This window comes from Danio rerio, chromosome 8 (assembly GCF_052040795.2).
Source record: "Danio rerio strain M-AB ecotype USA chromosome 8, GRCz13ab, whole genome shotgun sequence".
Classification (NCBI taxonomy): Eukaryota; Metazoa; Chordata; class Actinopteri; order Cypriniformes; family Danionidae; genus Danio; species Danio rerio.
Window position 1 is genome coordinate 16342626 of NC_141028.1, and position 14904 is coordinate 16357529.

The 14904-nt window shown below is 33.1% G+C and overlaps 1 protein-coding gene across 3 annotated transcripts in view; it reads right to left on the minus strand.

Moving 5' to 3' along the window:
* Positions 1 to 14326, minus strand: part of lhx4 (LIM homeobox 4) — a 31597-nt gene extending 17271 nt beyond the window's left edge. The window contains exons 1-6 of one of the 3 annotated variants that reach the window (XM_087263790.1): positions 13954 to 14326; positions 13789 to 13879; positions 13239 to 13330; positions 10075 to 10168; positions 9672 to 9906; positions 7064 to 7155 (exon numbers count right to left, since the gene is read on the minus strand). Coding sequence is in view for 1 of the 3 variants with exons in the window: in NM_001122973.1 (NP_001116445.1) it covers positions 2771 to 2855 (85 nt within the window). In the remaining 2 variants the exon portion in view is untranslated. 3 annotated transcript variants of the gene reach the window in all.
* Between the last annotated feature and the right edge of the window lie 578 nt (positions 14327 to 14904).

A 14904-nucleotide genomic window follows, 5' to 3' on the forward strand; every position in this document is an offset into this window, starting at 1 on the left:
TTCTTAGTGATGAAAGCACATTCCAGGAGACAACGTATACGCGGGACCGGTAAATGGTGGACAGGTGAGGAAAGATGTCTATTTGTTGGTAAATAATCAATATCTCTGAAGAAAACGGGCGAGGACATGAAGACATTGAGATTGAAATCATATAACTGCTTCATCGATTCTTTAACAGAGAGACAGAGAGAGTGGGTCACTTTAATTACTAATGCTTAAAAACAGCACTGAAATCAAAACCCAAACATCAAGTAAAAGTAGTATTTACGTGCAGTTCATCGACGGTAAAAAGAAAGTCAGTGAGAGGAATATAAGCAATTCTCGGCGCCCATATTTTTCCTAATCACAATATCGTGATATTTAATTTCGACATTTGACCTCTGATCTTGCAATATTTCTGTTGACAGGTTCTCACGCGTGCCGTTTTGATGGATTTAACAATAGACTGCATATTCTGATATTACGATGCAAGCACTATGATAGTATTTTCAAATAGGTCATTTTGATTACAGCAGGTGCTTAAAACCGTAATCACGTGAACATTGCGTGTGGTTAATGGAAACCCATGGAAAATGTCTCAAGTTCACAAAATTGACCTTTACATCAAACCACGACACACATAACACAATATGCTAAAAATGCATGGATTAAACGTTAACTAAAATATAAATTGATACATAAAACAGTAATTTTAACATTTAAAATATTGATTAAAATACAAACAAGTGTATTAGGATACTTATTTTCATTTTATTACACAAAATATTTAACTACGTCATAATTTAGCAATTATTCTGACAATATTTCTCCATATTTAAAAATAAATACATCTTTATATTTAGGATAGATAGATAGATAGATAGATAGATAGATAGATAGATAGATAGATAGATAGATAGATAGATAGATAGATAGATAGATAGATAGATAGATAGATAGATAGATAGATAGATAGATAGATAGATAGACATACCACAATATGCTAAAATAATGCATGCATTAAACATAAACTAACATATAAATTGATACATAAAACAGTAATTTAAAAATGTAAATAAAATAAAAACAAGCGTATTAGGATTTAAATTTCCTTTTTACTACATAAACTATTTTAATAATTTAGAATTGCCAAATATCCTGACAATTTTACCCTTTATATAAAAATATTCTTTATATTTAAGTTCCAATAACCTACAATATATTTTCACGATATTTACAGTATAACCACAGCCTATATTGCGTTTTAAAACCCAAAATATTTAACAGTTTCTTGTAAGATGCAGTTAACTAATTAGCTGTTTTACTGCACCATTGCTTGGTTTTGCCGTGAGTTTGTAAAGAATGAGAGAGAGAGTGAATGCTCGTGTGGTGCTGAAGGAACAGCGACTTCAGCCTTCAGCTTTTAACGCTCATTTACTAAGGATGTATTTGATTAGCCAGTCAATTAAAAGATGGCTACCATGACGGGCATTTCCTTATCATCAACATATGCATCTGTATTTACCAATCACCTGATTAAATTCGTCTGTTATTAATGTATTTTTATCATTTAACGTATTCTTCAGTGTTTGCATGCTTTTTTGTTACTAATAATTGCCCATATGTTGTTTTTAAACATCTTATTCATTTAAATAATAATATTTAGCTCTATACCGCGAGAACAGATTACTCTTAAAATAATCCTCACTTAATCCATCATTCATACGCGTAGGGGGGTTGAGTAGCAATGTCTTTTAATCATTTAATGAAATTAAGCATCAGCGTCTGACAGACCTATATATTGCCTACTTAACCTTTGTCTATTCTTTAAAGAAATGCTAAGTGGTTGATTTTCTATAAACACATCTTCTCCCAGAAATTGATTCTGTGCTCATTTTTTATATTTCATTGTGTGCGAATTACAGAGAATAATTATTTTTCTTTTGTTTTCTTTTTTTACAATATAATACTGAAAACGCAAAAAAAAAAAAAAAAAAAAGATTTCTTAGGACCATGTGTAGGTTTCTGAAGCCCGCCTGTAAATAATTGGGTCAGGAATTTATCCAATTCAAACTCCATCTTGACTGTGAGATCAGATTATATAGGCCTAACACAGATTAACTTCCGACTGATTAGGACCAGATGCGAAGATAATAGCCAATGCCATTTTTAATAAAAATGTTCATGTGCTGATTTTAGATGGTCTTATAATCTCCATTTCATTTCGATAACATAGCACGCACTGTGCTCCGTTAAACCACTGCATTATTGAGAAATCCAGTTATTTTCATCTCTTTCTGGTTGTTTCCTTTCTGGCACATTTTAGACTGTTTTCTAACTGCATCAACTTATTCAACAGATGTGCTGCAATTTATACATAACTGTTCTGCCCAGCTATACGACCTAACGACGCAAAATCTGCTTGGGATTCATTAATTTATTTTCAATTGAGAGATTCTAAATCATTAGATTTACATTTAGACACCTTTTGTGATGTTATGGCATTAAACGTGTTACATAACTCAATTATTAAAGTTGTTACAGACACACATTCATTTGTTATTGTCATAATATTATTTTTGGATGAAATGCAATTTAAGATGAACCTTTACAGTGCTGCGCGGTCGACCGCATTGTTGCACACAACTCGTCCTGGTGGCCCATACAATTCCCCAGTGGAGTTTAATTAAAAGCTACATGTTATTCCACAGTAGTGGCCTGCAGACGCCCGGAGGAGGCCTGCCAATTCTCTGATGAACAAATCAATATAAGGAGAAGAAAAAGCCCTTACGTTGCAGTGGCACTCCGAGGATGTCCGGCAGACCCTTCACCGCGCTCTCGCCGGGCAGCACAGCCGCACTTTGCATCATTTTCATCCAGTCCGATAAAACGCGCACATGCACACGCTCGCGGAGGTCTGAGGATCTCAGATGTGCATCAAATAATTTTTCTCCCCGGATAGTGTCCTTTTAGAGTCCTCGCGCCTGTGCGTATCCTCGTGAAACAGTCGGGCGCTCGCGCGTGAGTTCTTTCGCCGTGTGTCACACAAACCACTTGATTCATTCACACTGCAGGGGTGGCCCTGACGTCACTGCCCCGGGGGGCCAATAGGAGGCGTGGATGGGAGCCAGAGAGGCGGGAACTTGTGTGGCTTGAGCTCTCAGGTAAGTAGAAAAAGCGATAAGGAAGTGATGACGATGAATACAGGGCCGCTGACGAAATCTCCGGGTCTGAAGTGTTTTTAGACCCTTTTGTGACATGCCAGGGTGCAGTCAAATAAATATTAGGCTTGCGTGAATATTTCAAGTATAGCTTTCAGCGTTGCTTTGATGTCGAATGGATATTTCTGTGTGATGCTGAGATGCAGCTACTGGGATGTATATGTAGAAATAGACCAGCCAGTACACTGAACGTAAAGGTTTCAAAAAAGTCTTTAATGTTATGTCATAGAAGAACTATTTGGGTGAAAATAAAACTTTCAAAGAACCACCCAACGAGCCATATGCTATAGATTTTTGCTTCGTGTCAAGAACATTTTAATCTGAATAACCCGACAATGACCTTTTTGTGGAATGAAAATGTTCTATGGATGTTCAAGGTTTCATTTTATTAGCAAAAAAGCTTTAGAGAAACATTCTTGGTTTCCCAAAATAACATTCCAGTGTCTTTTCAAGAGTGAAAGAACAGTTATTTTGAAAAGTGTAAACTGATAAATAAATAACAATCAAAGACGCAAATCTATTATCATAGGCTAAACCTTGTTAACTGGTTGTCTTAACAATGTAGGCTAAATGATGAAGTCAGTACGTTTTTACAGTAAGATAGGCTACCACAAAAATAAAATAAAAAATATAACCGCGGAATATTAGATCATTTTAGAGCTAATAGAATAATATTTTATCAGATTATATATATATATATATATATATATATATATATATATATATATATATATATATATATATATATATATATATACACACACACACACACACACACACACAAACACACACACACACACACACACACACACACACATATGTGTACATACATAACATCCACAGGAACAGTTACACTTTAAATAGCTCAAATTAATCATCCTATTTGTGTACAAAGCAAAAAAAAAACGAACAAACAAACAAATAAATAGCCTAAATTAAATAATAAATTAAAACGCGTAATGGCAGAAAAGGTCTTGCGAAAAAACCCAAAACAAACAAACAAAATCAAACTTGAGTGAGCCTTAACGTTGTTTATCAGCAGCCGCGACACAGTCGATCCTGACAGGACTCATTTCATTCGAGCTTTTCTCCCTCTAGAGAGAGCGGAGTTCAAGCGAGATGAACTCAATCTTCACTTCCAATTCTCTTCATGGACACTATAATGCGCCGCGAGAGCGCGCGGGCTCCGACAGCACACCGTACAATAACACGGGCTTCAGTCTCATCATCCGCACTCTCTCTGCTTTTCTACCTAGCCTATAGCCTGTCTTCAGTGTGAGTTTTCTAGTATAGATCACTCCTTATTTATAATGAGCCTATTATGTCTGATCCAGTAGGCCTATGTAGAAAATATGTACGAAATAACAAACTCGGTCAATGTGATACAAACGATAGCGTTCTTGTAAGTAAAAAATAAATTTGCATTATATGACAATTTACAAATGTATAAATATAATTTTATTCTGTCTTACATTTAAACAGGATCACTGAAAGGAAATAAGTATTTTTTGAAGATCATTTCCTCATGATTTTAAATTTAATTCTATTCTATTCTATTCTATTCTATTCTATTCTATTCTATTCTATTCTATTCTATTCTATTCTATTCTATTCTATTCTATTCTATTCTATTCTATTCCGCAGCCCATTCTCAAAACGCTTTGATACCTGATCAGTTTTAGATAACACTAACAATTATTACCCGTCACCTAACATCGTATACAATTAAAATTCTCTCATTTATATCAACAACGTGTTTCAATTCTTGACTATCTATCTAGCCTGCATAGTGTAAAATACAGTAAAACTATAGGCTAAATCACCAGCAGCCATGAGATATGTAAATAAGACGTGGGTGTCATCAAAGTCAGATTATCCGAAATTTGAAAGTACGCAATCCCGTCCACAGTCTCGCTTAATGGCTCCAGTGTAATTTAGTTAAATGAAAGTGATCGTCAAGCTGATTAAATGGTGGCGAACACAGGAGACCTCAAGCTCCACCGGATTCCCTTTCCACGGGCCAATGGTGGACATGGGAATTATCCCGGGCCACGCTTTTGATTTTCATTTTGATTATGGCGAGGAGTTATTATGCAGATTATTCAATTACGCTGATGGTCAAGTGAAAATGTGAATTTAGTCTTACTTAAACAGAACAGAGGAGTAAATGCTTTTAAAGCGCCAATGTTTTGCCACACGATTAAATACATTAATCCACATATTAGTGGGCGCGCGCGCAGTTATTTTGCGCCTCAAAGTCGCTATAAAATGCACTAAAGGGCACCTGTCCGAACAATGAGAGACCTGTGCGCTATAATTCAGCGAAAGGGTGCGACTCCCGCTGACCTCAGCACCTCTAATTACCGCCAGTATTTCACACTATCCGCATTCTGACACCACGAGCTGCTGCTCCATCATATCGGTAAAAGACAGATCAGATTTCAACCCCTCAACCTTTCAGCCTACTCCTCAGCAAACTTGGACAGATTCATGTGACCATCAGTATTCAAAAACAGTTTCCACAGAAATTCAGACGAAAATAAGATCAGGGTGTAAAATTATATAACTGTAATCAAAAATAAATCCACTAGATCGTTTTGAAGACGCTTTAAAAATGAACATGACAGCACTTTTAAACAAATAGCTAAATGTTATTATAAATATGCCATAATAAAAATAAGGCAAAACTTTAGTTTAATTACCAATTCCCACTATTAATTACTGGCTTATTACCTGTTTATAATTAAGATATTTAAGGGAGTTTAAGTTTATTATTAGTTTATAAGTACTTATGATCTTCCTCTTAATCTATTCTAAATCTACCCAACACCTAAACACAAATACAAATAATAAACCTAAATGCTATAACTTACTTATTAATAAGCAGCTTATCGATCTAAAAGTAGGCCTATTTGTTATTGTTTGTTAATGAATTGATCCTTAAAATAAAGTGACCAAAAGTATTATTAAAATCTCGTAATTTGTGCTCATGTTAATAGGCTAATTATAGTATTGCCGAATAAAAGAAAATTGATTAGATAGAAAAATGAAGGTAAGGTGGCGGTCCATTCCGCTGTGGCGACCTCAGATTAATAAATGGAATAAGCCGAAAAGAAAATGATTGAATGAATGACAGACGGTGAGGTATGTAAAATCAGTGTATTTGTATTTGCCCAACAGATACTGGAGAAAAATTAGTAGTGTGAGTAGTTTGAATGTAGCACAATTGCTTGTTAACAAATCTGTTTCTAAATAAAAAATAATTAGAAAAGCATTTGTAGAAATAATAATAAGCAACATAAAGTACTACGCATTAACACAATTTATTCATGCACAGCAAGTTAAACGCCCCTGTTTTCTATTAGCGTTTACAATCGACCCCAGGAGTGAAGCAGGTTCTGACAACAACACTCTCTGTAGCTATATTTAAATGTAATTTACATACTTCAGGGAGAAGTTTACAATCTGCAAACTTTAATTTGTAGCAGACTAACGCAATAATATTACATTAAAAAGCAAGACATACTGCGTAAATCACACAAACTTACTAACAAATACTGTTCAAATTTTACGCTGACTATAGCCTGCAAGACACATGTTGTTTGTTGAAAATCTTTGCTTTTCTTCCTCACGTTTTCATTTAAAAGCATGTAAAACAGTTTCTAAAAAACTTTATACGATTTGAATCCGATATGAAAACAAACCAGCACGTTAGCACAGAGCGTCATGCAAACCTACCGACAGTCTGATATCATATTAACTTCAGCACCACGCGAGCTGGACAGCGCTCGAACACACAGGAAGTCCATGTAGAATCTTCCCAAACAGCAAGCAATAAAACAGCACAGACAGAAGCGTTTTACCTGTCTACATCAGCCTGCTGCTTTCCATTCCACGTAAAGAGTAAATAAAGGCTGCAACATCAATGTCAGAAGCCGTTCCCCCCCAATTTTCCCTGCAAAGGAAAGACAGAAAGAGACCTCAAGAGAGGGCAACAGAGAAAATTAAATTGCACTTGGGGGCAAATTCTATTAGGGAATAGTTATTGTCTCTTGACAGGTCCTGTCCATTTACGTAATTAGTTGAAGTACGAGGTTCGGTATTGTTTAATAAGAATCAGAATTCAGCTTTGAGTAAGTTACACTTGGGAGACGTTAACCTTGTTGAGATGCTGCAAAAACATAAGACAGCTCTATCAGTTATGCCAGGATATAATACTACATATGAAATCCTTCCAGTAGTTAGTATACAATGCACAATACAATGCATCTTTAACAGTGAGGTGATTGTTATTCTTTTGGAAATAATAATGGAACCTAGTTTTGATTTTGAAGTATGAAAAACTTGAAAAGTAAGCAATATAATATAAAATAATATAATATAATATAATATAATATAATATAATATAATATAATATAATATAATATAATTTAATATAATATAATATAATATAATATAATATAATATAATATAATATAATATAATATAATATAATATAATATAACATAATATAATATAATATAAAATAATATAATATAATGTCATATAATATAATATAAAATAATATAAAATAATGTCATATAATATAAAATAATGTCATATAATGTCATATAATATATAATATAATATAATATAATATAATATAATATAATATAATATAATATAATATAATATAATATAATATAATATAAAATAATATAATGTCATATAATATAATATAATATAATATAATATAATATAATATAACATAATATAATATAATATAATGTCATATAATATAATATAATATAATATAATGTCATATAATATAATATAATATAATGTCATATAATATAATATAATATAATATAATATAATATAATATAATATAATATAATTTAATATAATATAATATAATATAATATAATATAATATAATATAATATAATATAATATAATATAATATAATATAATATAATGTCATATAATATATTAAAATATAATATAATATAATATAATATAATATAATATAATACAATATAATATAATATAATATAATATAATATAATATAATATAATATAATATAATATAATATAATATAATATAATATAATATAATATAATATAATATAATATAATATAATATAATATAATATAATATAATATAATATAGGCAAAGCAGTGCCGCAGTAGGTAGTGCTGTCGCCTCAGCAAGAAGATCACTGGGTCGCTGGTTCAAGCCTCGGCTCAGTTGGCGTTTCTGTGTGGAGTTTGCATGTTCTCCCTGCGTTCGTGCAGGTTTCCTCTGGGTGCTCCGGTTTCCCCCACAGTTATACGGTACAGGTGAATTGGGTAGGCTAAATTGTCTGTAGTGTGTGTGTGTGTGAATGAGTGTTTGTGGATGTTTCCCAGAGATGGGTTGCGGCTGGAAGGGCATCCGCTGCGTAAAACGTGCTGGATAAGTTGGCAGTTCATTCCGCTGTGGCGACCCTGGATTAATGAAGGGACTAAGCTGACAAGAAAATGAACGAATGAATGAATGAATGAATGAATGATATAATATAATATAATATAATATAATATAATATAATATAATATAATATAATATAATATAATATAATATAATATAATATAATATAATATAATATAATATAATAATGTAACTTAACGTAAGGTAACATAACATAACATAGCATAGCATAGCATATCATAACATAACATAACATAACATAACATAACATAACATAACATAACATAACATAACATAACATAACATAACATAACATAACATAACATAACATAACATAACATAACATAATTAATATAATATGACATGAAAAAATATAATATGCACATGTAACAGTGAACTGATACTTGAAAGGCGAAACTTGAAAGGTGAACAATGAGCATGCAATATACAAAGCATAATACAATATATAATATACAATGCATCTTTAACAGTGGGTGATTGTGCAATCTATAATGAAATCCAAGAGTAAAATTTAAGCATGTAAAACAGCAAAGAGTCTCCAGAACCATGCAACACAGTGATGGCTATAGCCAGTGTAGACCAGGTCAGGCATAATACATTATAATTGTCTAATACATTATAATTGGCTAAACGCTAGATCCTGCTTAGGTTAGAAATTCAATTAAAGGCGACGGCGTTTCACCTTAAGCTTACCATTAAACAATGAAGGATCTCCTGTAATGTTTTTACTTGCTTCAGCAATCGATACCTTTATTTAAGTGTATTTAACAGGGCTCCCATGAAACATAATGATTGTGATCCTATGCATGATATTTTTTGGGGGAGTAATTCATTTGGAAAAATACTCTACATCTAATAATATAGCTAGATAAGAAGGGAATTAAACCAATATACATCATGCATTTTGTTGTTTTGGATTGAGCAAACAAAAACAATTGCATGTATAGGCTAATATGTGATCACGTTTAGGTTTTATCCAAATAAAATAATAAATTTACTTACAAAATTTGAGTAGTTGAGGTGTCCTATCCAAGACAGATTGAGGTAAAAGAGCGGGGGCTTTAGTCAGTAATATGTAACTGCTTAAATGGCACTGATGCACATCTTTGAAGCGTCTTCATGGAGATTACATTTCTGCTGTTCGTTGACAAGGCCGTTCATTCTGCTTCATTAACACATGTTGACGGCCATTCTCGGGAAGAGATCCAAACTCATCTTATTGACATCACAGCCTCTTCTGTGAGAAGAATGCAAGCTTTTAGGACAGAGGTTGACTTATGCTGATCTCAAGACAACTCTGCTCTGTAGTTATTACACTGATCTCAATCCAGCCTTCAAGAGTTTTGTTTATACTTCATCTGCTTCATTTGACATGGCATTGGATCATATGATGAGAATAGTTTACCTGAACAGAGTGTACTTTTTCTTGTCCAGCGTCAATGTCCCAGCTAACTGGGAACAGCTTCAGAAGACCATTCGGAATTTACATTCCTTAAATGCTACAAGGGATATACAGTAAAGAGATAGAAATCATTTAAAAATGAAAATATAGAAAGAAAGAAATTTCTGTCATTATTTACTCACTATTCGTTGTTCCAAACCAATTTGAGTTTCTTTCTTCTGTTGAACACAAAAGAAGATATTTTGAAGAATGTATCCATTGACTTCCACAGTAATTTCTTTCCTGTTATGGAAGTCAATGAGTACTATCAACCAGCATTTTTTAAAGTATCTTCTTTTGTGTTCAACAGAAGAAAGAAACTCATAAAGGTTTACAATCACATGTAAATCATGCAGTCATTTTAATTTTGTGGTGAACTATCCCTTTAAATTTATGTTTTTGGATTATTCTTGTAACATTAATAAAAACATTCTTAGATTAACATTCTTGGAATGTCTTTAGAATGTTAGTTGTTGAATGTTCTAATAATGTTGATAAAAAACTAATATAAACTATTAATCTAATGTGGATGGAATGTTCTAATAACATTAAATAACATTCTAAGAACATTAATAAAACTATGTTACTAATGTTACTAATGTTACATTGTGTAAAAAAACTGGATGTTTTAAAAGTTCAGATAACCTAAAAAATGTAAGGTTATATAATAATATATTCTTTCCCAGTACTGGGTTGCGGCTGGAAGGGCATCAGCTGAGAAAAAAACATATGCTGGAATAGTTGGCGATTCATTCCACTGATAAATAAGGGACTGCATAAGGGAAGGAAAATTAATGAATGAAATATATATTACTGTATAATAATTCCTATTTCTTCAATGGGAATGTTAAGTGAATGTGTTTAAGAATCTAAAATTGTTAGCTGGGGTGCCCTGTAAGCAAATCAAGAGTCATAGAGACATGATTTATTGAGTGAAACCTGACTGACCTGCACAAAGTTCAGACCTGAAACCAATGTCAATGAATATGACTAATGAGTGTGTGTCAGAATGCATCACCTAACATCTCAGCCTGACCTTAGTGACGTTACAATGTCCGAATGGGACCAAATGCATTTATTTTACAAGCATAAAAGCAAACAAACACATGTGACTTTCAGAGAGAGGGAGGGAGAAAAAGAAGTGCCCACATAAGTTTGGTTATGTATCATGCAGGAAAATCTATGTAACATTTGTTACTTTCAAAATACAGTAAACATCTTTAAACAACAGGAGATAGTAAGAACCTTTAAAAGTAATTTAACCCTAAACCCCTTAAGGTAATCTCTTTACGGCTTTTTTTATTGAACATTTCAACTAGATTTGGGGGGCTTATCAAAAATCTCCTTATATAAATTTAGTATAATGATGGCATATAGATTTATGCATGCGTATATGTGTGTGTGTGTGTGTGTGTGTGTGTGTGTGTGTATACACTACACTTGTTTTTTTCTTCTCTTTTTTTTCAGCAAATCCAAAGTCATGTTTAATGAGAATCTGAAATATTTTATGGCATACTTCAAAAAATAAAGAGTTCAAAACTGTTTCATTTTGCCTATGTTTTTAAATAAACTGGTCTTACACTTTATATTTTCAGATTTTTCTTAGTATATGTATAAATCCCAGTACTTTTACCATATATTGACATAGCTACTATTTGGTTGAGGTTGATATTTTAGAAATTATGGGATTTGTTGAAAAAAAATTAAATGAGTGTGTTAACTAGCAACATTAGGGGTTAAGAAATGCAATCCAATTTTTTGTTTTTGTTTTTGTGGGGCAGTTAAAGTGTAAAAGCAAGAGTTTGGTCACCAAACATCTTTAATAATAGTAAGATAATTCATTTAAACTCAAATGAGTAATTGCAAAAAAATATATAATAGTACAAATTTCAATATTTCAACAATTTAAATTTTGTGATGTTTCTATTGACTTTTTCAGTTTCTGAAAATTGTATTAAATGTTTTTTCAAAAATGTAAATTTTGGTGTACTATTTTTTGGACTGTGATCTTTTTTGTTATATTAGTTTCAGTTTTGGCTTTGGTTCTGACTAATCTAATATAGACGCACAAATATATTACTGTAAAGCATCCCATAAAACATACTAATTTAAAAGAAAGATCTATACAATATTATATTTGTGCATTAGATTAGTCAGTACTGAAGCCAAATCTGGAGCTTATCTAACAAAATAACATACAACATTGGAAAATAACATACAACATTGGTTCAAAAACTAGTACACCCAAATTGATGTTATAGAAAAATATTAAATACAAATAAAAAAGAGGAAAAATCAAGGGAAGCTAAAAATGTTTTTAGTTTGAAACTTTGTAGTTTTTTTTTTATATTTTGCTTCAATCTAATTGTAATGTCTTCTTATTTCTAAATATATTTAGTGACTAAATTATTATTTTAATAAATATATCCGTTTAATAAATCTGTTTTGTTTAAATGCACCAAAATACATTAACAATAATCATTGAGAAATGGATAAAAAATAATCATTTTCAAAATAGGGTGTACTCAATTATGCTGAGCATGCACTGAATGTACTTACTTATGTATAGATACTTAGAAATATATAAGTAAATAACCTATTATTATTATAGTTTGTAGATTATAATATGGTACTTTTATTTTGTTATGTATAAATACATAATGTACATGCATACAAATAATATGAAATATTAATGCTTAATAATAGTGTGCAAGTATATGTAATTGATTTCCTTCGGCTTAGTCCCTTTATTCATCAGGGGTCGCCACAGCGGAATGAACCACCAACTTATCCAGCACATGTTTTACGCAGCGGATGTCCTTCCAGCTGCAACCCAGCACTAGGAAACACCCATGCACACTTATTTACACTCATATCCTACGACCAATGTAGTTTATTCAATTCACCTATAGTGCATGTCTTTAGACCGGAGAAACCGGAGCACCCGGAGGAAACCCAGCTTAACACGGAGAGAACATCAAAACTTCACACAGAAACGTCAACTGACCCAACTCAGGCAGAGCCAACAACCTTCTTTCTGTGAAGCGACAGAGCTAACCACTGAGCTACCGTGTCCCCCTTAATATAATTATAATAATTGAAATAAATAACATAACAGAACCTAATACCTTTTCCTCAAGAGCCATGCAGTGGTTTAGCATGTCTTCCACATCTCCCCCATTAACAGGCCATCTCTCCGTTTCGACTGACAGTTTTAAACCTGTGAATGAAGACTGCATCTCAAAATACGGATGATGGTAAGGGAAGGAATGACGGTAGTAAAATGAGATTAATCTGACCTGTTTGGCTCCTGCTTTAAGACTAAATGTAGCATCCAGGGGGGTCAGAGTATAAATGAGCCACAATAACAGAACCATATATTAACCCTTTTCCTCTCTTCACAGAATTAATTCACTCTCGTTGTGCATAACCTGTGTGTATGTGTGTGTGTGTGTGTGTGTGTGTGAGTGTGTGTGTATGGCAGAAGCTTTATTGTATTATTAAAATCAGAGCGGTATGACAGGCAGAGGTATCAGACCTGTCCAGCATTTTAATACCAGTACGCGATAGATAGGCCATAAACACACAAAGTACATGTTGGAGGGCCTCAGCTATAAAACCCAGCATTGTCTAATTTATGGAACACAACAGCAGCAGCAACACAAGGTGATGTTTTACCCTTGCTTTCTGTCACTTTTGGATGGGGGCTGGGGGGTGAAGCTTTGGTTCCATTGTTCTCATTACACACAAACAGGTCGCTCACTAAAGTCTGACAGAAAATAGAAGCATCTTATTATGTGTTTTCATGGTTATGCAGTTATATTTTTACATAAAGAGACTCACACAGACTAGATGAAGAATCCAGGACTGCTCATCAGAATTGCCGGATGTATGAATCTCAAGGGAAAAAACACAGTAAACAAATCAAGCGCATGAGTAAAACTACATACACCATTTAAAATATTACTCCAGTAAAAGCATTAAAGGTACACTGTTAACAATGTTTGTAAATTACACAGTATTTAACTGTAATATGAACTGTATTTTACTGTAGGACATTTATGCATGTTACTGTATACTGAAGTTGCACTGTAAAAATTACAGTATTTTATACAATAAACAATACTGCAAATACATGTACAGCTAGATGAATGGTGCTGTAAATGTAAATACGGTATTTTCCCCGTAATTGATTTACAGTAAGCTACTGGCGAACTGCTGCCAGTAAGTTACTGATTCTACAGGAAATCAGTGAACAGTGTATAGTTCACACAACAATTATAATTAATTCACCTTCAGTATAGTTTGGAACTTTTTTTTCCTGTGTAACACAAAACAAGGGAACTTGTCTACCTCCGTGAACTTGGCCCCCAACCCAACACAAAACGTCAGCAAAATAGTCTCATTCGGTTGTGCTGCAAAAATGTTTGTTTGTGCTGCGTTGGTTTTTCATTCATTCATTCATTTTCTTGTCGGCTTAGTGCCTTTATTAATCTGGGGTCGCCACAGCGGAATGAACCGCCAACTTATCCAGCACTTTTTTACGCAGCGGATGCCCTTCCAGCCGCCACCCATCTCTGGGAAACATCCACACACATTCATACTGCATGTCTTTGGACTGTGGGGGGACACCGGAGCACCCGGAGGAAACCCATGCGAACGCAGGGAGAACTTGCTCCACACAGAAAAACCAACTGAGGCGAGGCTCGAACCAGCGACCCAGTGACCTTCTTGCTGTGAGGCGACAGCACTACCTACTGCGCCACTGCATTGGTTTTTTGAGACATTAAAATA